The 27,606-nt window shown below is 38.9% G+C and overlaps 3 protein-coding genes across 4 annotated transcripts in view; all 3 read left to right on the top strand.

Annotated features, from left to right (window-relative positions):
- dlgap2a (discs, large (Drosophila) homolog-associated protein 2a) overlaps nucleotides 1-13,384 on the top strand; it is a 162,227-nt gene extending 148,843 nt beyond the window's left edge. Inside the window, exons 11-15 of the mRNA XM_067613832.1 lie at nucleotides 280-368; nucleotides 527-966; nucleotides 1,125-1,216; nucleotides 7,196-7,348; nucleotides 7,724-13,384. Coding sequence (XP_067469933.1) covers nucleotides 280-368; nucleotides 527-966; nucleotides 1,125-1,216; nucleotides 7,196-7,348; nucleotides 7,724-7,930 — 981 coding nt within the window. The 3' untranslated portion in view covers nucleotides 7,931-13,384. The remainder of the gene's footprint in view (nucleotides 1-279; nucleotides 369-526; nucleotides 967-1,124; nucleotides 1,217-7,195; nucleotides 7,349-7,723) is intronic.
- A 5,459-nt stretch (nucleotides 13,385-18,843) lies between these two features.
- On the top strand, nucleotides 18,844-23,145 carry cln8 (CLN8 transmembrane ER and ERGIC protein). The gene is made up of 3 exons (XM_067614883.1): nucleotides 18,844-18,949; nucleotides 19,415-20,065; nucleotides 20,659-23,145. Exons 2-3 carry the CDS (start codon nucleotides 19,508-19,510, stop codon nucleotides 20,983-20,985), a joined length of 885 nt encoding a protein of 294 aa, XP_067470984.1. The 5' UTR covers nucleotides 18,844-18,949; nucleotides 19,415-19,507; the 3' UTR covers nucleotides 20,986-23,145.
- Nucleotides 23,146-23,926: 781 nt separating this feature from the next.
- arhgef10 (Rho guanine nucleotide exchange factor (GEF) 10) overlaps nucleotides 23,927-27,606 on the top strand; it is a 57,630-nt gene continuing 53,950 nt past the window's right edge. For both annotated transcript variants that reach the window (XM_067614881.1, XM_067614879.1), the window contains exon 1: nucleotides 23,927-24,104. The gene's annotated coding sequence lies outside the window, so the exon portion shown is untranslated. The remainder of the gene's footprint in view (nucleotides 24,105-27,606) is intronic.

The following is a 27,606-nucleotide window of genomic DNA, read 5'->3' as shown; positions in this document are numbered from 1 at the left end:
AAATGAGTTTTAAGATAGGACATGATATAGTGTGCCTTATAATATCCCACCTTCATTTTAAGAATTCAACTTCCACAGAAGTCCAAAAACCTCTCCAGAAAACCTCCTCAGTCTTGTTGCCTTTGCAACCTCCATAAATTATACAATGTTTACTTTCTGACAGGCCGTGTACAGTTAAGTTGCTCTGTCTAGTCCCAAACCAATAAATCCAGAAGCACTGGGGAATGTTAGCTCACATGATAAGAAGCACTGATGTTTGGTATCATTTCTTTGCATTAGGTGGAGGCAGCCACAGACTCTGAATCTGAAAGCAAAGGCTCGCGGGAATACCACTCTGTTGGTATCCAGGTGGAGGATGACAAGAAAGGGTAAGATAATGATTTTAACCTCAGTAGAAAAGCTCAATCTTTGCTCCCGCTATTATAAACAAGAGCACCATTGTCACTGCTTTTATATGTCATTTTAGCCTGTTTGTATGAATGTATGTGTACATTCATCTGTGCATTTCTACTACCTTGCCTCTCAGACAGGGCAGGTTCAAACGCTCCAACAGTGTGACTGCAGCTGTGCAGGCTGACATGGAGTTGGAGGGCTTCCCTACCATGGAGGACAAAGGCCTGCAGTTCGGAGGGGGCTTCCAGCGTCACTCAGAGCCCAGCACGCCGACCCAGTATGGAGCGGTGCGAACCGTTCGCACCCAGGGGCTTTTCAGCTACCGCGAGGATTACCGTACCCCTGCTGAACCCCCCAGCCCCAGGGAGACCACCAGCGAGACCACCTGGCAGCTGGAACCCCCCTCTCCACGGAAGAGTGCGGTCTCATCAGGCGAGTCAGGCAGGGCCTCCCCCTCCCTGAGGAGAGATGGGAGCTGGTTCATGCAACTGCTTCACACAGAGACCAAGAGGATGGAGGGATGGTGTAAGGAGATGGAGGCAGAAGCGGAAGAGAATGACCTGTCAGAAGAAAGTGAGTGTTTGCTGAAAACTACACATATATTTGATCTAAGGTTGCTTTTGTACAGACAGCACTGAAACATAACATTGGGGTTTTTTTTACTGTACTGAATGTTTTGGATTGTGGTGGTACAAATTAGGACTTGGCACTGTATGCTGAATGTGTTTCAGTCCTTGGCAAAATCCGAAGTGCAGTGGGAAGCGCTCAGCTGCTCATGTCTCAGAAATTCCAGCAATTCTACTGGCTCTGTCAGCAAAATCTGGTAAGCAACCTATGAAGAAGCAGGTGTATGGGTGTGTGTGTGTGTGTGTGTGTGTGTGTGTGTGTGTGTGTGTGTGTGTGTGTGTGTGTGTGTGTGTGTGTGTGTTGCCTGAATTGATTCGTCTTTCCAACTACCCTTCAATAATACTGTTTGCATTCTTTCCATTGATGTTTTTCATTGTCCTTCATGTAAACTTAGCTTAGCCAAGTTATGGTGTAGTCAAAAGTACTGTGACTATGCCATATCAATGTCTTCCAGCAGTTAATACTTGATTGGAACTTTGGTATGAGAGGAGTAGTTGGCCAGAAGTGCATTCACTTATTGATTGACAGCCGTGAGCTCACAGTCTCTGTACTGCTGCCAGGCTGTTCAATGAGCCTGAGTCACAGAAGCCTTTGACAACACCTCTCCATGTTAAAATATACTTGGGAGCATATTTCAACTAAAAAATATGAGTAAAAATGTATTACTGCTTTTATAAATGTCAGTAACAACAAAATAAACAGCAACACTGTTGCCAGGTTCCATCATATCACATTGATTTAAAACTAGGGAGAACAAATCTATATCCAGCTCTACATAATTTGCATATTCTTATTAATGAATGGTAAAGCATCCAACAAAAAGAAAAGGGTGGAAAGAAGTTTAAAAAGGTTTAACCAGTTCAACCAGACCAATATATCATCCATTTGTCAATATTGCAATGTATAAATCATTTAGTAGAAAAGTCAGATTTAATTATTTTTATGGTAACACATAAATGTATCATTCAGGTCATATGTAGGTCCCATCCTGTTTTATAGCCCATATTTGTCCATACCAGAATTTAAATAATATGACTTTATGCAACTTTTTATAAGAGAACATTACATTTGAACACGTCCAGGCAGGATGAAATAGTACGGGCACACAGCTGCAGTGTGAACAAAGCATAATCAAGATCATGATATACTTTATTTGTCCCCATGAGCAAATTTGTTTTGGACTCCACACATAAAAGAAAACAGAAACATCTGCGCTATAAAATTAACTTTTGCCACTGGAAACAGTTCCACACACCTATATGTGCCTTTGCAACCTTCAATTGTTCAACCTTTGTTCACCAACCTTCAGTACACATTTAATGCTTTAGCCGGCACTAACAGACTGAATCAAAATTCCCTGAATGTCATTGATTGTGTGAAGCTACAACACTCAGAATCAATAGGTGTCTAGCACATTTATGTGACCTAAACGTTTTGAATTGAACAATACATGAGCATGGTTGGATGTATTCTGGTGATGCAGCTCTGGCCTGAGAAGAGAAGAACAGAAGGCTGAGCCAAACCTGGGTTTAAATAGACCTAAATACCCAGACAGCAGCCGCTCTATTGCTCATCCAGTGTAGGAACACACAGAGGTCAGGGATTTCTGCCTCGTTTTTTCTTGCTATGCTCACAACTCGTTATATTGATCTGAGCCAAGAACCCAATATTTCAAATAAAGTTGGTGCAGAGTTATGAGAGATAGTGTTGCTGTTTTTGCAATGTGCAGCAGAAACTACTCATTCAGGGGGGAATGATAATTGCACTGGGATTAGATACAGTGAACCAGCGTTTTAGACCAAGGGCCAAATCCACAAAGAATGGATTGCACCCACTAATAGCACCGTGAATTGCGTACCATTTGCACCCACAATCTGCCCTGTTTTAAGGTCCTATTCACAAAAGATTTTGCACTAATGATATGATGGCGCAAACATGCCCACAAAGTTTTGCAGCTGAGTGAAATTTTCCCTCTTTTTGCGTCTGATTGAATGAGCAGAGCAGAGAGAGCAGAGAGAGGTTTCCAGTGTTTCAGCTTTTCTCCACATTTCAGCACAAAGATTGGTCCATAATGAAAACTGCAGAGAGCACAAAAGCCTCAAATTGCATATCTTTAATTAGCAGAGGTGCACACAAACAGAGCTCTCCACAATCACAAACTGAAATTCATGCATCTTGCTTCTTTTACTTCTCTAGTATTTCGCATCTATAATATAATCCACTGAAATGTCAAAATACAGCTATTAATGTTAGTCAGGCTCAGTCTGAAATGTGTTAGATTAATGTCTGAATCTTACAATAATGTTGTTCAGGTGTCACTGTATCCGGGATTTTTCAGGAACATCAGTACTGATGTTCTGTTTGTTGCCCACAGCTGGCTGTGTGTCACAGCTAGCTGCAGCATCACACAGCAGCTGAAACAATAAGTGCATCTCCAAATTGAGAAAGAGGCTGTGCGCATTTACGCACGCGGCACAGCAGCAGTAACTTCATTAACACCGGATTGGTCAGGATCTGATGGTAATTAATGTTCTGTCTTCTGCTACACATCTACACAGGTCAGCTGTTACACACAGATTCCAGGTTTATATGGTGGAAATGCTTGTAATAAAGTAGCCCCTCACTGTATGTATGTATGAGATAAGCTCACAACCCCACTTGATCCCCCCATGTCTGACCGTAGATTTCACCATTAATATCATTCTATATCAATTCAATATCATTCAAGCCTCACAAGATTGAAGATTAGAAGAGACAGAGAGACAGAGAGGGAGTGAGGAGTGAGTATGCATGCAGTTAACACCAACTGTCTGAAGATGCTAATAACTCCACCCTAATTGTTGCAATTAGCGCTGGTCTTTGTGAATTAGACTGTTTTTGCAACAAGGCTTATTTGCACAGAAAGGGGCCCGTTTTGCACCAAATGTATGAATAATACCTAATTTACATACATGCAAATGGCACAGGTGCACCATGACGCTATTTGCTTGGCAGCGTAGTTTGCAGGTGCTTTGTGAATTACTCGCTATCTTTTTGTCTCATTTGCGCAGGTTTAGCAGCTGCAAAAGCTGAGCAATCCTTTTGTAGATTTGGCCTCAAGTCTTTTCCCTCTGAAGGGGACATTATTTTGCCAGTTCACTCAATAACCTTTTAATTACAAAAAGCTGCAACATTTCTCCACCTGACAAATGCATTTGGAAAACATTCACTTCATACTTTCTTTGTGAAATAAATACCCACAAATTAGAAGCTTAAAGAGTTATCTAATTGTGTTTTATCAGCCTGCTTCTCTCTACCTCCTGGATCAACTTTCATAAAGCTTGACTTATAAATTCTCTAAAAAGAGACTAACAGTGCGCACAGCACTTCTCTGGGAGGAGCTCCAGGATTAAAAGCACACACTGACACACTGGGCTTAAAAAACTCCCTGACTCCTCCTAAATCTGCCAGCTCGAGATTTTTGAAGCCTTAAAGACTTCTTCAAGACAGTTTGAAGAACATCACAAGTTCGGAGTTCAAAATAAAGCTGATGAATTGCTGAAACAGTCCCTCAGTAATTAGAGATCAGCTTACCTAATATGCTAGATGCTATATTTAAAATCCAAAGTAATTTTGATAATGTATTTTTCTTTAGAGGAATGATACTAATCTCATACTACTTTACAAATATCAAAGCAAACCTACACATCTTTATTTGGATATTATGCAGATGTATCTAGTGTTTTAGTCACACCTTCAATCATGAGATTTTTTTAAAACACCATAAAGTAAAATATGATTACTGTAAAATTTAAACTCTTATTGCCACTGACACAGATTAATAAAGTGATGCACAACTTGGCTAAAGTTATCTGATAAACTAATTTGTATAGAAATCTCATCTTGTGATGCCATAACATCTTGCTTTTATAAGATCATGAATGTTTAATGTCATACTTACGATGTATTTCTTATTAAAACAAGATACCTAATGAGGACATAAGGACATAATGCCAAATTGTAATACAGGAAGGAAAACAAAACAATCAAAGAATCATATAATAAGTCACCTACAGTCTAGAGAATACCTGGCACCACCACCGCACTGTAAATCTACTATATCATCAGACAGCTGCACCCTTCACCAGCCACCGAATCTAAATGTCACAGGGCTTAGAGTGTGAGTGTGCGAATGTCTCTGGGGTTATTACAGTAAGTCGACACGTCCCATCACAGATGTGTTATCAAATAGGTACGTGATTTGTGGGATCTCAGAGCTGTCACAGCAAAAACTGCCTCCACGACCCTGTATTAGCACTTCAGCTTATTGCTAGTGCCTAACATTAATTAAAATTGCATAAATGTATTCTAATTTCAGCATATGTCTAACACTGCTGGCTTAAGAAAACCAAACTGTATTAATAATAAACTAAAGGAACTGCCAATTCTGCTGGTTTATAGACTGCTCAGGAGATCAGGAACTAAACTCATACAGTTGCCTTAAATATAAACCAATAGCCAACCATGCTACCAGCGAACAGTAAGTCAGATGGCTGAATCTGTATAATCTGAAAGCCTTGCAAGTCCAGCATTGCTTGTAATTTTGAAGTACAATTTTCAGCAGGCTGGCAGATCTGTTGCATTTATAATCAAAGCATTACCGGGATTATGAGCAAAAACAATTTATGGTAGGTACATAGGAAAAGATCTTTGTAAATTTGGCAGATGCTTAGCTTAACTGAAATACACCCAGAGATCTGAAATGGGTTTTAATAACATTAATCCAGAACATTTGACCAGCTTTGCAGGCTAATGCACAGCTTTCTCAATACTCTGTTTCTTAATCACAGTGAAAAAATTGCAGTCATTCACATATTCATTGTTGCTTCTTAAATGTTCTTTGTTCATACAGAAAGCAAGCAGATGACCTTGGTATTTTTAGCACCATGTTATATTAAAAGTCCTGAATAAAATGTACAGGATGTTGTGTAAGGAGCTCCTTGTATGATGAGACCACTGTCAAGAAAAATGTCTCCTTAGGACCAGTGGCGTAGATCAGTCCAGCAGGGATTTTTTTAGACCAATTGAGAAGTGGTGATCAATGGTTAGGTGTATATTTTATTATAGGTAATTAATTTCCACAAATCAACATTAATTTTGCCATGTTACAGCCATACATGCAATAAACAGAAAGCTTAAATTGTACACTTTTAATGTTTAATGGTGAGACATTAATGGGTGTAATTTATGTCGTAGAACAAAATGTGAATCAAAGACCTTATTTTCTGTGAGATAGAAAATCCTGTGGGGAAAATTATTTGGAAATGTGGCACGGAAGTCCACAGCTTAAATACTTTTAGGGCTATAAATGTTCACATTGTAATAGCGTTTTCTTTACATTATGACAGTTACCTGTAAACTTTATGTGAGAGTATGAAGCATGAGCATGAAGTGTAGTTTTTCCGAGTTTCATAGTGACATCTTTATATCGACTCATTACAGTCAACATCTACTGAGAGTGTTCTCAGGTGTTAGTGTTTTATAGTTCCAAAACAGCTCATGTGTTTTCTGCTTTTTCTTATCATATCTGTACTCCTATGTAAGCAGTAAGGTTGATTGTGTTACATATTGTTTTGGCTTTTAAAGTATGAACATGCAGAGCAGGGTTGTTTTACAGCAGGACTGTAACACAGACTCTCAACTAATGGAAGAAAAGACCAAAGCTAAGACGAAGACGTGGACTATATATTAACATCAAGTCTTGGCACAAACCCTCATGACTCAGAAAATCTGCAGCAACTGTAGGCCAGCTACTAAACAATTAGTCGCCCCTCAATTTTATGCTCCTTTCATTTCAGGATTGGAGTGATGAATGGGACTAAACCGACAGGGGCAGTTCATTATTTCTGAGCTCATTCATGGAAATCTGACAAGATTGGTCCACATCACAAGTTGTTATCCATTATTTCAAATGAAAGCCGAAAAATGGTGTTGATGCCTGTTTTCATGAGTCTGATGAGGACATCTAGTGGATCTTGGCTGAAGTGCAATAACCAGTGTGGTCATGACTGACCTATGTCCTGTATGTGTGCCATCATTGTATATTTTGTGCTTGTACTTGAATGACAGGCACTAAACCAACTATCTGACCAATAACTTACACCAGAGTAACTCCTCTCACCTCTGCCTTTCCTAGGATCCCAGTGCCATGCCGCGGCCCACCTCTCAGGACCTGGCTGGGTTCTGGGACCTACTGCAGCTCTCCATTGACGATGTCACCATGAAGTTTGACCAGCTGCAGCAGATCAAGAACAACAACTGGAGGCCCATAGATAGCCCTGAGAAGAAGGTAAGGGGTCCCTCTGGCACTGCCCTCCCTTGCTCAGGCCCAGACAGCCTCAGGGCTCCATCTAGCAGTCCAAAAGCCAGCAACAGGGCAAATGCAGGTTTTATGCAATTCTCTGGTGCTAGTCTAGTGGCAGAAATTACATACTGTGTGTATGAGGCCATTTTTATCTCCTGACCACAGTCCTGCACAGGACTGGAAACCTGTAACCCACATCCATAAAGCTCACCACAAACTGATCCAATACCTGCAATTATCTGTAAATGAATTCCACACCCAAGCCATTGCTGGGTTTGTTTCTTTGTTTGTTTGCTTCACTTTTGTTTGTTGTTTGTGGTTGTAAAACCACCTTTTAATAATTGTCCCTTCTTCTTAAAGCCACCAGCTCCCGTACCAAAGAAGACAGTTCGACAGAAGAGTATGATGACAAGGGAGAAATCCCTGGACCTCCCAGACAGGCACCGGCAGGAGGCTCGGCGGCGGCTCATGGCAGCCAAGCGGGCAGCCTCCTTTCGGCAGAACTCAGCCTCGGAGCGAGCGGACAGCATTGAGATCTATATTCCTGAGGCTCAGACTAGACTTTGAGAAGATAGGGTCAGGGGCCAACGTGTCACCCTGCTCTCACATTCAAACTACTTTAAAACTAGCCTTTTTCTAGACTGCTATTCTCTCTACTCTTCCTTTATCCATCTGTTGTCTGATCTCGATAGCCATCCTCAGCGCCCATCACCAACACCATTGGTCTGTAGGATGTGCCAAACCTCTTCTCCCATTGCCAGAATAAGTGTTAGCAGTAATGTATGCCTGACATGGGTTGGTTGGGATTCTTGTTGGTTTGCTGGTCATCATGACACCCAGCCTACACGCACCTCATCCAAAGTCCTGGATGGGTGCGTCCGTAGTTTTTCAGCATTTGCAAAGTGCCATTTAAAAAGTGCAGCTTTGAAAAACCTACCAGCAACCAGGCCTTTGAGCTAAAAAAGAGTAAATGGGAGATGTATTTATTTCAAGTTGTTCAAAAATGTTCAAAGTTAGTAACCCTTCAGTATTTTTCAATAATTTAGGTTACATTATGACTTAGATTCACTTTTGCTCTTTTTGTTTCTTTTTCGGGATAAATGTTGATTATGAGCTAAAAATCACAAAATTGTTGTAAGTTCAAACTATGAAAAGTGCCAATGCTTGAAATACCTCAACTATGTGCATGTGGCACTGATCACCCATTCAAGGTTATTCAGGCAGCCCTCATAAGCTCTGGACTGGTCAGTGTTGAAAAATGCAGCTTTCTACCCAATCTGGTTGTAGTAAGTGAAACATTTTTCATGATCTGGATTGGTGGAAGAATGACATCTGTCAGCTCATCAACATGCACATTTCACACAACTTTTCCTATATATCTCATGTTCCTGTTGCCAACTTTCAAATATTGACATTTACTTGAAGCTGAATACATGCAAGTCTTGTGCCAACATTTTTCATTATGTCAATGCAGTAGAGAAAAAAACTATGAAGGTTTGTGTAACTCCTTAGATCAAAATGTGTAGACAAATGCACTTATGCACTTATTACAATTCTCTCTATTTCCAAGGGAAGTGTATATACCCAAGTTCACAATAGTACTGCTGTATTTTTGAATTGTGAGCAGAAAGAATATTCATTGTGTATTTTTTCCCCATGTCCACTGCCTGCCTGCCCTCTCTATTGCTTTTGGCAAATCTGGTTTTGTTGCATACATACAGTGGCTTGTTCACACACACAAAATCATACTGCTGTGTTTTCATCTGATATACTTCTCTCAGGCCCTTTCAAGTAGCGCCCTCGGCCACCGTTAATGAGGAGTGACAGAAAAACCTCCAAAACATAAACAAAATATCTGCATACTAGTTACTTTAATCCAAGAAATGCTTTGTGATTATCATATTTCTTGAAACGTTCTGTGTTGCTGAAAGTCTCCCTAAGCAGTATCATAAGTGCACTGACTCCCTCTAGGAAAAGCTCAGAAATTATGAAAAATTGGGGCAAAGGCATTCCAAATGGATACAAGCAGCAAGTCCCACATAACTAGTCTCTGGTTGAAAGGCAGTACATGAGGAATAGGATATTTACATGATGTGGCTATGCAGGCCTATGTGGTATTTTCTCACAAAACAATGTAGCTAGATATATATTAGCTTGAGATGCACTGGTTGCACCAGATCTTCATAAATTCAAGTAGTCTAGTTATACATTATGTGTTCACTAAGTGGAAGTAGATAGATATCACTAAATTAAAATGGGTTTATGCCATGTCATTACCAGATATTTATACACACTAACTGCCAGGTGTAACTGTTTTGTAGCTGACTGAACCAACTGACAAAGCTAACGTTAGCTTGCTAATATATGACCCATTTAGAAGAGTAAGAGTTATGAAATATGGTACTTCTTTAAAATGCTGTTTCATAATCATGTCAAGTGGCATAATTTTCATTTCATTTCCTGAAAGTAATGCAATATGCCTCAAAGTACAAAATGTTATGCCAATAACAACTGAATGACTTGGTTAGGTTAGCATAGATAGATATGTCCAACTCACTCTAAACTGCATGCTAACTCTGCATCAACTCTGAAACCATAAAAAGTAATTTTTGGCCACTGTGTTTTAGCTTGTGATGCTACAGTGATGTGATATACTGTTTTCATAATTGATTGCTTTTGATTGGACAGTGCTAATTTACACATTGCTAAAGGTTTTACCAGCTTAAGATACTACTTAAATGTTAATGGTGCAACCAGATTTAGTATATCTCTTTTGAAACTAGCTATTAGATACTAAGTACTTCACTTTACACACAAACTTTAAAGAATTAAGGAATAGCTGGTGCTGTGATGTGAAAGTGGAAAACCAACAGTACAGTTATGGTGGCCTTGGATAAGAGTTTTCCCGTCACTATAGAATTGAATTGCAGGCGATTATAAGTAAATCATAGAGATAAACCAGAGCAAAAGCTAAAATCCTGCTGCTCAAACTTTGGTTGAGGTTACTTGGAAGTTGAGTCTTCATTGCGTTGCCAGTGAATCAACTGTAGGACTAAAGTCTATTGGTAAAACTTTGGATAATCAACCATCTAAAAATGGTGCTGCTTTTTATTTAATCAATACAGTACTAGACAAACAATCAATGCAACACAATGCGCTGTCAGCTGATCGATACTTTATTTAAAAATCTATTTTTATGACTTGAAATTTTTTGGTTGAGTAATTGTGCTAGTGTGCCTGGCCTCATAATGGAGAGGGCCAGGGTGATTTCTCATATGGCAGTAACAAAAAAAGTATTTTGCTGAGTTTTGTTGATGCTTGTGTATCTTGTTTTTGTACCTCAATGCTGACATATTCGAAATGAGAGTGGAAATATTGGGTCAGTGTCTGTCTGAGTCGACTTGATTTCTCCATTACTACCCAACTGTGGCCTGACCTGCATCTCACACACACACACACACACACACACGTTCCCTGTGTCATCAGCATTCTGTTGAAATATATTTTAGATACCAATGTGATAGCGTGTCATAAAATTTCTTTTACAATCCTTTTTTTTTGACAAAATGCAATCCAATTTTTTAAAATGAACTGAATCTCAGTTGCTGCTGTATCAGAATGCGTGAGACATTGTTTAACTATTAATTATTTTCACAAAGTTCAGACAATAATTAGTATAAAGTAACTATCTTAAGTGCATCAAATCACTATGTAGCCAAAGTCAGCCGTAGGGTGTGTATTTCAAACATGTAGTTCCACACTTCAACTACAGACTGGGCTTATAGTAGCCCATGGCTGAGTGTTACATTGCACTTTTTAAGAAAACACACCCATGTATAATTCTGCTGTTTTTTCATTGCCGTGGCAGGGACCTGTAACTGTACAACAGTGGGTTTCTGGAAATCGTCTGGGCTTGTGATGCCAGGCATTTGGCAGAGCAGAGACGATCCCCTGCTGTTGCCACAGTGGCAGGCAGACAGGAGAGAGAGAGAGACAGACTCAGCCTGACATATGCTGGCTTAGAGGAGACGAGAGCTCCGCATAGAGCCCCAAACTGCTGGTGTTGTATGCTGTTGTGTAGCTGGGAGGCTGTTCTGTGAGGATCGTGAGTCACTGCGCTGGGTATTTTTCAGTCTGCCTTTGACTAAGCAAAGCAGCTTATGTAAGATTTTGGGTCCTTGGTGAGATCAAGCAAACAGCCTCCAAGGCCCTTCAAAGCTTGTGTTGATAAATGTATTGCTGAATAGTGGCCTATACTGTAGAACTTAAGCATCAGCACTACATGTATTTGCTTCTATCAAAGTCTACTCAGCTAGTTTCACTGAAAGCTGTCATTGAAACAACAGAGGTGTTTTTCCCTTATGCAAATTGATCCTGTCTGTGAACAAAATGAAGTGTATCCACCGCATTATTTCAGTTTAAAACATATCTCTTGCTCCTCCAAGAGGCATTCACATAATTAGGAGACCATTTTTCTATTTGGCCATGAATGGACCATTTCAAATAGCAAAGACAAAAGAGTGCCAGAAGTCACAAAGGATTTGTGCAATACAGGCACAGACTTCTTTTACAGCTTCAGTTAGAAGTGAGAACTGTGCTTGCAAAAATCATACATTTATTTTGAGAGTCATTCCCCTTCTGGAAAAAATATATTACCTTGATACTCCTGAGACTCTCTGAGCCATTTTCTAAACTATAAAGTTAATCTGTCCGCTGTAATGGCTGGGTCAAGTTTGTCTCCCAGAAAAAAATCATTTCCCATCTATTAAAAGTTTTTTAACCTTTTCAGTGGTTTTTGTCCAAATAGGTATGTACAGACTTTGAGATGAGCAGCTGTGGGCTGTTTGTAAAGGCCTGTTACATACAAAATGTTCTTGTATTGAAGCCTTGAAGCGTTTCCAGTGAGTATTTTATGTTGGATCCTTTTGGCTGATGCACCCTTGTGTTGTGTGTGTGTGTGTGTGTGTGTGTGTGTGTGTGTGTGATACTGTGATCACTGGAGGATTCTCCACTTGTCAGGAAGTCACTGGGGTGATTTTCTTTAAAAAAAAAAATAAGGTAATTTAACAGTCACCCACCAAAACCGTGTGAAACCCCAAGTGTCACAATCAGTGTCACATTTAATGTCATGAGGGCAGCAATTAACTACAAGTGCCATCTTTCTGACTTATCCAGCATACTGTAAAATCATTACTCTATACAGCCACACATCCTTCATCGGTTTTGTGTTAGCAATTCTGCCATTGCCTACTGTACCTTTCCCCATTTCCAGTCACACATTTCTATCATTTCAGTTCCTTGACATCTGTGGCCTCACTTCTGCTACGACTGTCTATCCGCTTTTAACTCTAGAACCCATGATGTGAAATATTTCAAGGGGACTTTTTTCGTAAACCATGCCGTGGAAAGAGTGTCAGACTCACTGAGATACACTGATACAACACTTCCTTGAACTTGGAATGTGAAACAACTCTATAATTACTAGACAAAATGAAAAAGGTAGTTGTTTAGCTAAAACTATTTTCATCTCTTGTATATCATATCTATAGTGAGGATGAATATAATGCCAAATATTCATTATTTGTAAAGAAATATATATAGATATATAAATATATAATATATGCTTCATTGAAACATAACTATTTTCTGCTCTTGCTCATGTTTTGTTGTCATTTTTACTTTGTTATGGTTATTTTATAAGCTGATATGATGGCATGCGAAATACTGATTCTGAATGTAGGCTTATTTATTATTTTTTTGTTACTATTATGACACTGTCCCACTGATGTACATTTGTTATGTATTTATTTAAGTTGATCACATATGCATTTCTCAATGTGTGTTATTTCAGTGCTATATTTCCAGAAGTTATTGTATCATTGGGTTATTTTTTGTATTATTTGAGTAGTTTGCAACAACATATGCATTTTCCTCTGTTCTTTCCTAGCTGAGCTATTGAAAGATTTTGCCTCTTTGAGTAGTTTGGTCATTGCTGAGGTCATCCAGTGTAAATAATTCTGCAATTAAATTTTTGGAGAAAAAGTTTGGAAAAGTTTGTCTGTGTCGTGCCTGTTAACTTAAAAATATAATCCAAATGTAAACTTGGTAATTCAGCCTCTGCTGCAGTGCCAATTATTTTTAAATGTTAATATTAGTAAAGTGTTCTGAATTTATACATAAATTTACAATATTTTATTTCATATTGTCAGACAGAAAACTACATTATATCCATCAAAGTAGGAAAGCAAAAACAACTATTCAGTGCTTCTCCTAATAACAGTATTCCCATTGGCAGGATGTTAGCTCACAGGAGGAAAGCTCAATAAATGTATCAAACCTTTCTTGACATTTCATGCATTTTATATATGTATGCCTGCCTACCAAAATAGCAATGGATAGATACAGATGAGGGGAAGCTCTGAATCATCTGTTAAAGAAAATGGCGCATTTACTTTTAACTGTTCTTGGTCAAGTGAGTCGAGAAGGTCACCAGTAACTTGAAATTTACATTATGGTTAGAATATAATGTCACTTATGAATAGTTTGTTTTTGCTGCTTCTATAAAAAAAAACCCTACGTGAATCCACTCATCTTCGTCTGTGATTCTTATAAACAGACCAAAATAGTGGCTTTAAAAACCACTAATTAGTGTGTTCTGTGTTGTGATAGCTTTTGTACTTTTGGAGCAATTTAAGTCCAGCAGTTTTCAGATCTTATCAGTGTTTGGCGTCCTCAGTCAGAGGCTGAAGCTGCCATTTTTTTTAGACCAGAAAAAAATTCTAAACACATCTGACTCCCACAGTTTTAACAAATTGTTGCTACAAGCCTCCTCTCTCTCAAAATGGAAATACATTTCCCATATGAGTTACACTGTTTGAGATCTAAACCTTAATTGATAGGGAGAGCACTGTCTGTCCCTCATTGACTGCAATACAAACTGCAGGTGGTCCCAAACACTGTGTACATATATTATATATTTTCATCCTCAGCTAGTCCTGCTTCCACTAATGATGCACAAATCTCCGGGCTACAAGCTTTAGTTTTAGGTAAATCAATTTCTCCTTAACAAAGTGGGAACTTTTTCTTCACATGTCAGAGTTAGTCTGCCAGCTCAGTGGTTTAAGCTCTGTTCTCATGGTCAGCTTCCCTATGAGATTCCAAGGCTGTGGGTTTGATCCCTGCTCCTGGCAACACATGCAGACACAGACACACAGCTGGTTCCACTCAGCTGATTGAACCTATCTCTATCTCTTCCTTTTAACTCTCATGTCCCTATGTTTACTGTTTGCTGTGTCACATGTTTGCTACGTGCATAGCATTGCTGTCTTACAAACATGTATGTAAGCATGTATGTAGTGTGTCTTTCTATCTATTGTTTTGGTGTGTGTGTGTGTGTGTGTGTGTGTGGGTGCATGAGACTGAAACAGTTTTGGATTGTGATTGAAACCTGAAACCACTGAAGGCTTGAATGTACTAACACTTAAAAGGAAGACAGAGAGAATCTCAATAGATTGATTGGAACCAGCTGTGTCTGTGTCTACATTTCCTTAAAAAGAACAGTCTTGCCAGGAGCAGGGATCAAACCCACAACCTTGGAATCTCATAGGGAAACTGACCATGAGAACAGAGCTTAAACCACTGAGCAAGCAAACTAGACCTGGCATGTGAAGAAAAAGTTCCCATTTTGTTGAGGAGAAATTGATTTGCCTAAAACTAAAGCTTGTAGCTCAGAGACTTGTACATCATTAGTGGCAGCAGGATTAGCTGAGAATGAGGATAATGTCTGGAGGGACCACTTGCAGTTTGTATTGCAGTCAATGAGAGCCAGACAGCGCTCTCTCTATCAATTAAGATTTAGATCTCAAACACTATAACTCCTCTGGGAAATATATTTACATTTTGAGAGGAGGCTTGTGGCAACATTTTGAGGTATGATATGTGCTTAGAGAGTTAAAACTGTGGGAGTGAGATGTGTTTGCATTTTTTTTTTCCTGGTGAGAAAATATCTCTGCTCTCCCCTGTGCTTGATGATGTCACACACTGAGGTCTGAAAACTGCTGTAAATTGCTCCAAAAGTACAAAAGGTATCATAAGTAATCAGATTACATCCGCAGTTTGTCAAACTTCAATCCGTCCGTCCAGTCGTCCCTCAGCCTGCAGACTATAAGCACGTTTTCACTGATTAACAAAGAAAAAACACTTTTATTCTGTTTTTACTCAGCTGCAGCCTCACTAATCCATCTCTCACCAGACTCTATACAAACATTTTTATCTTTTTAGAGTTCACTGTAAAACACTGCTGCAGGACTCGTGTCATGATATGTAGAGATTTCACTAGTTTGGAATTGTCTGGAGAAGGTTTGGATAGTTTTGGAGAATGTTTTTGATAGTTTGGAGGACGTTCGGAACAGTTTTGGAGTCTCACAGTGTAGCAGCGTCAACATCTCCACAGGGGTTTAAGGGGACAGTTTTACTTTTGACCTGAACATTCAGACCCTTTCTCAGAGTTTTTAATGTAAGTCCATGTTTTGTTTTTGTTTTTTATTTTTTTAAATCAGACAAAAGTATTGTTTGTTTTTGTTCTAAGGTTCATTCTGATGGAACTGAAGCTCAAAGCCTGAAGACACCTCCAATTATTATTAGTAGTAGTAATAGTAATAGTAAGTGAACACTGTAACAGCTGAGAGGAGATAAAACAATTTTGTTATTGTAATTATTAATAATAAGTGAACATTGTAACAACTGACAGGAGATACAACATGAACCATCAGTGTTAGAAAATCTTCTGTTGTTTTCATGTGTTTGTGTATCCAAATAGTCCAGTGGCTAAAGATGTTGTCACTTTGGTGTCCTTTTTAGATTCCAAAGTTGTGAGTTTGATCCCTGCGAAGGGCAACACTCAGTAGAGTTGAAGGTGACAAAAATGCAAATGCAGACAGATGCTTTCAGTCTGTTGATTACTGGCACGCACTGGGACAAACACAAACAGTCCACCTTGTGTCTTCCTCTCTTCAAATGAAGCTCTTTAGAAACTTAAATTGTCAGCTTATTTGAATATACTTCCCAGCATGCATTCTGGACAACAACAATGGAGGCCATTGTGTGTCTTTGTAAACATGTGTGTCAGAGGAGTCAGATGGCTTTCACTCAGATCAACATTAAAACAATTCAAACCATGATGAAAATACAATATATACAATATTCAAAGATTTTGGTGCAAGAGCAGCAGCTTGCAGCAGCAGCTGGCAGTCTAATCAGCTAGCAGTAATCACACACGTTTTCCTCAGGAAATGCACATTATAGTCTTCATATAATATTCAGATCTGATTTTCCAAAAACTATGTTGTTCAAAAATATCTTTTAGGTGGACTGCACTATAGAATGATTAATATCTGACGTGTGAATTCTTAAGAGCAGACTGCACATGAAATCTTGGCCTGAGTGGCATCATTGTTAAAGTTCAAGTCAAGACAGAAAGTTGGTTGTGAACAGAATTTATGACATTTTTTCATTGTGACCATATGCAGATGTTGGGCAACTTACTATTGTAATGTTAATCTAATTTAATCTCATGACAAAACGGCAGGTTCCATGCACTATAGGCATAATTGGCACCATTGCCACATTTGGTGTAGCTGACAAACAATCATGTCTGACATTAATTTAAATAGAGATTACATCTATCTACATGTCCTATGATCAAATATCTGTTCTAAAAATTATATCCAATTTAAAACTGAGAATTACTTGACTGAGTTCTGCTATATTATGACTACTTTCAAATTTCATCATCAAACGTCCACATTATTGTTAGTCATAAACAATAATATTAACAACATAACAATAATATTCTGGCTGTTTAGACTTCTTCTCAGAGTGCAGCCTTTAAATGTAGGATCATGCAACATTTGTATTACTTTTTTTTCTGATCTGATTGTTTTTACATGTTCTTGTACATAATGTGTATATTTTCTTGACATGTAGAAAAACTCATCCATTCAGCATTCAGGATTAGGGCTAGGTTACCTTTATATATATATATATATATATATATATATATATATATATATATATATATATATATATAAACCTTTTAGAACTCAATTTAAGCTCCTTTTCCTGTCCTGTCATATCATGTCAAATCTATGAGGTGAGGTCACCCCCTGTTGGACAAGGAAATAAATTCATGGGTTCAGTTGCAGTTGTATTTGTCTGTGCTTCACTTTCCCAGTTGCCAATAAAACAAGTTATACATTTTTAGATAATTGCTCAGATTATTATGGCATGATATATCACAGGACGCTTCATCATTTCCGACTTGTGGGGAAGTCACCATCTCTCCAGTTAGTAATGTATTCAGGGCTATACATGAGGTTCAACTTCATGAGAGACATGAAGACTTTAAATAACCCTGAATATAACTGTTACTGTTGTTGTAGGAGAATATGTAGTTGGTAGCTCGTTTCAGTGGACAGCTGATCACCTATTCATTGCAGGTACGGTCTAAGAAGTAGCATACTCTCTCCTGCCAGCAGCCCATATACTTTTGTTGGATGGTATGTGTGTGGAGTTGTTAATCATAGCATGCACCTAGCCCCTGACCTAATCAGAATTTGTTTATTAGCCAAGTATGCAAGCTTACAAAGAATCTGTCTTGGTGTTTGCTCCCATAAACACAACATAGAAGAATAAAATTATAACAAGAGTAAGGTAATAATAATAATGAAATGAAATTAAGTGATACTCAAATTAAATGAAAAATTAAAATTTAAAATCTATTTACAGAATGGAATAGTAATAGTTTCGAAATGAGATATAAAACTTGACTGCGCTACGGACCAAGAAATGGTGAAAAGTGCAAAAATTAAATGTGACATGATGATGTTAAGAGTGGAGGCTGAGTGCAATGTACAATTTTAAGTCCAGTTTGATGAACCATATGAAAGTGGCCAGTGCAGGGATTAAAAGAGGTGTGTGAAATGTAAAGTCCAGTTTGATAACAGTTCCTGTGTCTGCTGGCAGAGGTTTTTATGGACCTCAGTCTTTTATTTCCTAAGGGAAGAAGTTCAAAGAGTCACGCTGTGTAGGGCTGCACTTACTCCTGTGACATTGCACAGGATAAGCAGGTATACATGGAATTTTAATCTAATGAAAGTTTTTGCACAACGTGTTATCAATGAAATTTTCCATGTTATCAAATATACTGTATCACTAATATTAAATCATAATACTTTTAAATTCTCCACTGACACGTCTTTACAGTGTATGTCTATTGTGGTAGCTATATCTAATCATATGTTTGAGACATATTTGGCAACGCAGCATTTATTACATTTAGTAACGTTGTGTTTCATATATGTCTGCATACATCTGACAATAACCAATAGGATGGGATGCTAACACAAATGTGAGCGGCGCCGACCAATGGAATATCCAGAAATTTAAAATGGGCGTTACTTCCTGTTTTAGGGTCACATGACCAAATTGAAGTCGTATGATGTGAATTTTCCTGTTGAAGCTTCACAGCTCAGCACAGTATTCCTAAAACTGGACAGTATGTACTAAAGGGCTGTTAGCTAGTTTGTGGTAAGTTATAATTACTGCTTTTGACTTTTTACCATTGTGTTAGTTTTAGTCGGTCTCACATTTCGTCGTCGTAGTGTTTTTTTGGTGCTAATTTTACAACACAGCTAACTTGAGTTTGACACTGACTCATCACGTTTTTGGAGGACTTGACAATAAAAGTTTTGGCTTAAATCGATATTTTGGTTCTGTGTCGAGCTTTTTTTGTACTTAACATGAGTTACAAGTTGTCTTAACGCTATTAACCCGAGACGCTGACAAATACTCTTAAAGCGACACAACTTAAAACAATAGGCTGTATATTTTAAGTTAAACATGTTAACGTGGTATACATGTAAATTAATGGAGTTTGGGTAAACTGTACATGTGAATATAGCAAGAGTAATATGTTCCGGGATGGTGTGCAGTGGAGCTTGTCAGTACTTTTGTTTTGTTTTTTCTCTTCAGCGGCTTTCATTTGTTTTGCAGGTGACCCACAGGCATGTGCCTGGCGCTGCTCAGGGCCACACCTGCAGCTGAGCCTCCCCTCAGCTTGAGCTCCACTAACCTCCCTCAAACACCATGGATCCTGAGCAGCAGACCAGCCATCTGCCTCCTGCTGGTGCCCCATCCCAGCCCAGTGCAGAATACTTCTCATGGGATCATCGCCTACAGCTTATTGGCCTCGGCTTTACCTTCTATACAGCAATATTTCTCCTCTCCCACCTCCTGTCTGTGGCACTGTCCGGCACCTACAGGTCCCTGCTAGCTAAAGAGAAGGTTTTCTGGAACCTTGCAGCAACTCGGGCAGCATTCGGCATCCAGAGTACTGTAGCTGGTCTCAGGGCATTGACTGAGGACTCTGCATTAACCAGAGACAAAGTGAGGGGACAAGAGGACTGGTCATGGTTCAATGTCCTCACAGCCACGGGTTTCTTTTTGTTTGAGAATGTAGCATTGCATGCCTCCAGTGTGGTATTTTGGTCATTTGACCTCCCACTGGCGACGCACCATTTCTTCGCCCTGTCAGGATACGCAGGGGCGGTGGTGTGGGATTCCCTGGGCCACTTCTTGCCGATGGTTACGCTGCTGCTGGAGATGAGCACACCATTCACATGTATATCCTGGATGTTACTGAAGGTAGGGACTTCATAGTGCTATTGTTTAGAGTGAAACGACTTGTCCCCACATGTTTCTATGCATATCTTACAAATGGTTTCTTTCAATCTACCCTTACCACATTTGAGCAGTAACTGCAGTCACCAAATCTTTGTTTGTTTACCAAAGTCTCAGGGCTTTACTAATAGCATCTGATGCTGCTGGTTGATCATCTATTTGTTTACAGGTTCTTGTCAACTATCATGAAAATTTCTCAAAGTGTCAACATGTTTCAGTTCCTCTTTGGTCTTGTGCACCTTATGATTGCCAACAGCTACACTTTGGTATTCTTTGAAAGAGGAAGCTCTATTAAAAAAAGACTGAACCAGAACCTAAACTTTCTTTGTTCCTCCTACCCACGGATTTGAATGCACAGAAAATGCAAAGATGTTGACTGCTTAAATGATGATATAGTTTAAAATAATAGCTTTATGTAATGTTATAAAACACTTATATGTCACATTAAGGTCTTCACACTAATAAAGATGATTGCTGTTTACTGAACATTATTTAAAAATTGCTTTCAAAAATCTCAGTCGTCATTGTCTCAATCTATCTTTCTTCCTTCCTGATAGGCCGGCTGGGCCCGCAGCCTGTTTTGGCGAACCAACCAGTGGGTGATGATCCACATGTTCCACTGTCGCATGGTGCTCACCTACTACATGTGGTGGGTAAGTTTGACCCACTGGAGAGAGCTCATTACTCATGTGGCCCTACCCCAAATCCTGCTTTTCTTCTCCGGCCTGGCTCTGCTCACATTTATCATCAACCCCATCTGGACGCACAAAAAGACCATGCAGCTGCTCAACCCTGTGGATTGGAACTTTGGAAACAAACCGGCACCTGTCAATGGATCCACACAGGGCCAGTCCGAGGTTTCTGTCAAACCCCATGCTAACTGAAGGCTACCAAGGAGATCATTCCCTGTCTGAATGATGCTATGTTTTTTATTTGTTTTCCTTGAGTGTTTTAAGATTTATTTTATCAGATTCAGTCTTTTTTCTTTTTTTACACATTTGGACCCTAAGTCCTTGTGGTATGGGGACTTAACTTATTTAAAAAGCTCTTAAAAGTTGTCTGGTATGACCTAGACAAAAAGAGATTACATTGTCTTCCATCAGGCTTTCAGACAGTTATCATGCCGATAAGTATTTGACAGTCCAGAGGAAAGAATATTAATTTTCCGTCTGGGTAGCTTTTAATAGGTAGGTGTGGTTGTTTATGTATGAATGGGAAGCTGCTTGTTTGCATCATTTTGAGGACGCTGCGATTGGTTATTTATTCACAATAAGGAAAAATACATGTGAGCAGTTCTTGCAAGAACCATTCAGAAGCAAAAACACAAATTAAAACATTGTTTTAGCAAAAATAAGCTTGTGGACATAAATATTTTGAATTTTAAGTTGAAAGCAACACAACAAAATATGAGGCCACTATACACCTGCCTTATGTAGAGATTTACATCCTGTCCTGATTAAAGAAGCATTGCATTGTCTGCCCACAGCTTCTTCTGTTAATCTGTTGCTATTGATAGATTGTTTCTATTTATGTTGCAGGTAAAAGAAACCTTATAGTAACATGTTGTTTGCTTGAGGATACGATATGAGTGAAACAGAGGAGGTTATGTTTTCAGTGATCATAGAACAACTCTGGAGTGAAGCAACATCGAGAATGTGACTTTGGTCATGCACAGCTCCATTGTTGCAACATAGTTAATCAGCAATGATTGGGCAGCGTAGGCTAGAAAATTGGGTCAAGACTGAGGTTCTACAGGTTAGTAGTTGTAGCTATTAAATGCTAAGTGGACAATTCGATAAGTCAGTTCATGAGTCACACTGGTAGTTTTTTGGACCATGAATCCTCTTTAAGCACAGAGGGAAATGTTTATCATGGTTGTTTTCATGAAAGAAATTTCTAAACAGAAGAACACTGAGGACTGGTCAACTTTACAAAGGCTCTATTGTCCAAAATGGAGATGCAATGTGATGAAACTGTGGCAGTGTTACACAGTATTACCATGCAACATTTCGATCATGATTCATTTGATATTATGAATCAAGTTACTTTAAATTAGAAGTGTTTAATAGTGTTTAGTAGATGTTTATTTCTACTCATGTCAGATCAAAATGTCTTAAGTTTGTTTTTTTCACACACTGACCACATTGTTCTGGAAATGAGGGTTGGATTTGTTCATTGTCATATAACTAGCATAAGATGTTTTTGTTTGCTTGGATGAGTATGTTGGAAGCATTGTCTGAATCTGATTGTCACTCAGCTGCAAACTTTCAGATTCTTTTTAATTTCTCCCATTTCTCACTGTGTGGGTTTTAACATTGCAGAATTAACATTGCTACTGTAGCCCTCATCTAATTGTGTTTATAAACTCTACAATTTTAGATGTTTCCATTTTAAACATTAGTATTAATCTAGATTAATCTTTTGCATCTGTAGGATACATTTCAACTCCTGGAATTGGGGCTGAGGGAAGTTATCCGGCGTAGTAAATAAATGAGTTCACTGCTAAGGTTAATGAACAGTTGAAGATATTCAAAAAAGCCTTTGCAGGGCCATTTTATTACTCACTGTTTATTCTAAGAAGCAGATTTCCTGAGTTATCTGTATAACTTTGCTGAGTAAAATCTAGATGCCCCTCGAATCTGAAACCTGGACTGATAAAGAACTTTGTCGAGTTTGACTCAGCAGCATAATCAAGATAACTCTAAACCTGCCTCATGAAACAGGTCTTGGGACGACTAAGATGAAACCACACATTGTCTGGTGCATTGTACATTAAGTGTATTTACACTAGAAGTATTTTCATTATTTTAGTAACAGTTTAACATTTATTACAAAAATTACTAATATGAGATTGTGTTGGATTTTCCTATAGCTTTCATTTGTCATGACCGCATTAAAGTAACTTTATGAGATGGGTGGAGGTTTCCCTTTTTAGTTCTATGTCTTAGGCCAAAATATTCAACGTCATGTTTTTGTTGGGAAATGTGTTAATTTGAGTTTATTTGACTTTGAGACTTTGACATAAAATAAAATGTTTGTTGACATATTGTGTCCCTTGTTTTTGTTCATACTTCATCTTAAGCCTGCGCAACAGAACATCCGCCTGTAGGTGGCAGAATAGGAATAATTATTTCTTAAGTATGTTTACTCAGTTTTTCCCATTTGGCGAAACATTGATTTAGTTTTCCAAAAGGATTAACACCACCCTCCTTACAGATTTATTTTACACAGCATTTCAAAATGTGCTGAAGTGTGAATGTCAGAGATGTTATGTAAGGTCTTAAATTTAAAAATGCTATTCAGTTTAACTGTGATTGAAGGAGTTGTTTAAACTACAAGTTCCTAGTTGTCTTATAATATGCCCAATTTTTTTTTTTTGCTCAAACACAAGCCTGAAGAAACAAAAGTTTCAAAGCCACTATGTGTACATCAATCAATAATTTGATTTAACGTTTGTTTAGAATGTTACTATTTCAATAAAGTGTAATAAAGAGAAACTGGTGCAGTTTATGAGTATATTACCATTAAAAAATAATAAATTATAAGGGATAATACACAGGGTACTGTGCAAAACAGCAAAACTGGAAGTTTATTTACTAGCAACATGCTCCGTACAGTTAGACGAACTTTCCTCCAACATCATCTCCGGACAGCTGTTGAGATGGGGAGCCACCTCACACGTCACGTGGGCAGATTGGAACCGCTCTGTCCGATCCTACCGGAGAAGACGTTGGATACTTGATTGACGTTTCTCGGAGCCAATCAGAGCTTCTCCGAGTCCACCCGTCGGCCAATCAGTTGCTAACAGGAGGTAGAGGGTTTTCCAGGGATGGAGTCAGCTTGCATAGCAGAGAGTGAAGTTAAAAGAAGGACAGTAGACGAAAACTGGATGTGTTTTGATGTATTTAAAGTTGTGTTGAAGTCAGAAATGCATGACGTTTAACACTTAAACAGTATTACTGCGAAGGGGTAAAGAAATTCACTTGGTAAAAGTCGTAAAATGGTAAGTTGAGGACTTTTTTCATTGTTTCTGACAAAGTTTTAAATATCCCTAACTGGTTTGCTAACTGTTAGTTCAGGTGAGCAGTAACGCTAGGCTACTTTATTTGATAAGAAACGTGTAATATATTTCTCTTTTTGTGTTATAGTGGCTTAAGTATGTTTTTATTTTTAAAACAGTGTATTGGGTGATGGCTATAACGTGGCGCCTCAGTTAACTTTGCCAAGTTGCCAACACAGTCAACTAGCTAACGTATAACATCCTCAAATATTAAGTTAGACATTTACTCCTTTTTTCTGCACATGTATGCTAATTAATGCATCCTAATCTCGAAATCAACTGTTATAAAAACTTGAAGTTTCTCTGTTCAACTTTTTCTGCGTCATTTTGTTTGACATACTAACGAGACAGGACAATAATCTGTATCCACTGGCTTTGACCCTGTAAAATTTTGAAGGATATGTCAATGTTGAGCACAACTTCACACTTTCTGACCTCTCTGTCCCTCTTCAAGGATGCAGTTGCAGGTGCAAGATAGCCTTTTACTTTAATAACACTGAATTAACAGCATGCCAAGTTTGCAACCTTGATAATAACCATAACGTAATTCATACAACACATAAAAAGAAAACATAAGAGTCAATGTGGACTTTCCATGCATCTAAAATCATTTATAAGTGTGGAAGTCTTCCTGAGCTGGAGCAGTCAGCCCAACTACAAATTCAAGTAGTCATGCATAGCATTCCTCAGTGAAAGGGCTGCTTAGCTCCAGTCAACTGGAAGATCAGTCTAAACAGGTAGTAAAACCATAATTTAATTAAAATGTTTCCTTAGTAGTTCCCTTTCCGCACAGCAAAAGGCAAGAGCTTCTAAGAATCTATAAAGTTTAACCAATCCTCTAAAATATGGTTTAAATACAAAGACCACTTTGATCTTCATCTGTATTGTCTGGTGCCATGCGTGTCCAGTTCACTCGGCCAGTACAAGTGTGAGTTGGAACATTGAGGAGGTCACACACACATGCATGTACACAAAAGTCTCCACTGGTAATTTGTTTAGCAAATAGCCAGGGTGGCCTGGCTGCGAATACAGATGCTTAATTCCTCACCTCACTGTAATAACACTTAGTGAAGGCTGTCCAGGGAGTACAAATCATTTTTTCCTTGCTCAAATTCACTGTAGTTTCCTTCTGTTAGCACTCACGTGAGTACACAGGTTCCCTTCTGTGTGACACGTCCTTCTAATCAAGCCACAGCTGCTTTCCCTGCAGATGTTTTCAGACACCGCTTAGATAAAACTGTTATTGTAGCTAATTGTAGCCAATGAACGACAGCTGTCATTGGTATACTGAAGAAAGGGATGCTGGCAATCAATGCTAATGCTGTTTGTCATGACTGTTGAGTAGATGCATCTAAAAAACCCTTTTATCAGCAGCATGAAAACATGACCAAACTGCAGTATCTTCTCCTGTCACAGATGTAGTTTAGTGGAGGCCAGAAATCGCTAATTGCTAAAGTAATTGTGACGAGGCACGTACTCTACTTTGCCAATAACGGCTCATGGAAATGCCTTCTATTTACCATGACTAAGCTTGGGGTGCCAGAGTACACAGCGGTTGAGCTGAGGAGCATACCATTCATTTTTAGAAAGGCAGTTATGAACTCACTGTCCATCCACAACCCCACCGAGGATCAACTGAGATAGGACATGGATTAGCAACTTAGATAGTTTAGCAGCAGCTGGGAAAGAAAGTCTGCATCTCTTGTGCAGGTGGATGTGTGAAATTGCTTGCATACCACGCACTTGTTTAGCATCTGGGAACATGTGTCGGATAAATTTAGTGCATTGTCAAAGTCAGTGGGGTTTGATACAATGATACATTGCAGTCTTGCAAAGATTGTTTTTATGGCATTTTTGCCCTTATTTGACAGTAGAAAGTATAGACAGACAGGAAATTAGTGGGGAGGGGGAGAGAGGGTGATGGCATGTGATAAAGGTCCCTTGCCACAACTGAGCCCCCTATTCAAATGTAAGCACCATGCTGTATGCATTGAACTATAGATGAGAACTCCGCAGAGGGTCACTGACAATCTTGGCTTCAGAAACCGTCTCCACTCTTTGAAGTCAGTGCAATGGCCAGTTACTCCGATGATCAAGATTATTGCAGCTTCCTGCGGTCATTTGTTGTAATCTGACTGAGTTGCTCTATTCATATTAAAATGCCTTCAGAGCTTACACCCAACCACTCCACAAAAGCTCTTTGAAGCAGCCGCTTATCCACTGCTCACCACACACTAAATAGTGTTCTTCTGGTGACATGTTGGGCTCTCACAGTGCTTTGGTGTGGCTCACTGGGTGGGTGGGGACCAGTCAGGAGTGACAGCCAAGACTGCGGCTGCCTCTGTTTTCAAATGGACATCACATTTAAAATATTACATTTTTTCATTTTGGTTAGTGATTCCTAAGCCGGGAGGGCCCTGTCAGAATTTTGTTTTTTATTGCCTCTAAGTTAAGGTCAATATAAGAAGTATACATAAACTAGTAGGGACGTTACTAGGAGTATAATGTTACTCTTTGTGGTGGCCAAGCTTCTGTGTAATGTATCATGCCTAACTGATGCATCATAATGGTTACATCACACATTGTTATGTGGTGGATAATGCCATGCAGTTCTGAATCATTGAGGTCGTTTAGCTTTGACCACATTCACTTTAGAAACATGGCTTCAGAGCTTGTGGCTAAATCCAGTCATGCAATCCCCTCATAGGTCCAATAGATCACACCTCTGGCATCAAATAAAAATACTGCAGCCCCACAGGCACTATTGAAGTGTATTCCCTAATATCCACACCTGTTAAGCTTATAATTATAACTAGTAGCTGATGTGAAATACCACGCTAATCTTTTGGTCTTCAGACTATGTTGATCGATTGTTCAGCATGTTATATTACAACATGTGATATCACTGGGAGTGGGGGATTGGTGGAGGCATAAACTCTACCATGGATGAGAAGACTTTTGCTGCTACAAGAACAAAAGGAGATGTAATTATGAGGAGAATTGCTTAGCTGTAATTCATTATGATATTTATGTCTAAGAATATAAGAATATTTGCCCAATTTGTCCTTTGCTGATCTAATCTGCAGTTCCCACTTACCAAGAGTCAGGATTCACTTTTTAAAGTGAGCTAGCTTACGTCTGTTTTTGCTCTGCTGAACTCCACAAGCTTCCCCTCCCCTTTTGAGGTCAGGGTGGGTGGTGATGGGTGGTATGATGTCAAAGCTGGTTGGCCCAGATACTGTGATACTTTATGGTTGATCCCTTTATGTGCCTCAGAGCTTTTGAGTTGAGAACAGGTTGAACTAAAGGCTGTCGTTGTTGCTGCTCAGGCTGCACTACCTGGCATAATGGACCAGTGGATAAATACCACATAGTTGGCATGTTGTTCACAATACACAACTTGGCTATTCCACAGTAAACCATCTGAGAGTGTGATAATCTCTGT

Source organism: Thunnus thynnus, chromosome 16 (assembly GCF_963924715.1).
Source record: "Thunnus thynnus chromosome 16, fThuThy2.1, whole genome shotgun sequence".
Taxonomy (NCBI): Eukaryota; Metazoa; Chordata; class Actinopteri; order Scombriformes; family Scombridae; genus Thunnus; species Thunnus thynnus.
Note: the sequence above shows the minus strand (reverse complement) of the source record. Positions and strands in the feature narration are given on the sequence as shown.

Coding starts and splice junctions, on each gene's coding strand:
- cln8 (XM_067614883.1), top strand. CDS start 19,508: ATGGATCCTGAGCAGCAGACCAGCCATCTGCCTCCTGCTGGTGCCCCA. Junction 20,066..20,658: donor TATCCTGGATGTTACTGAAG/GTAGGGACTTCA, acceptor CCTTCCTGATAG/GCCGGCTGGGCCCGCAGCCT.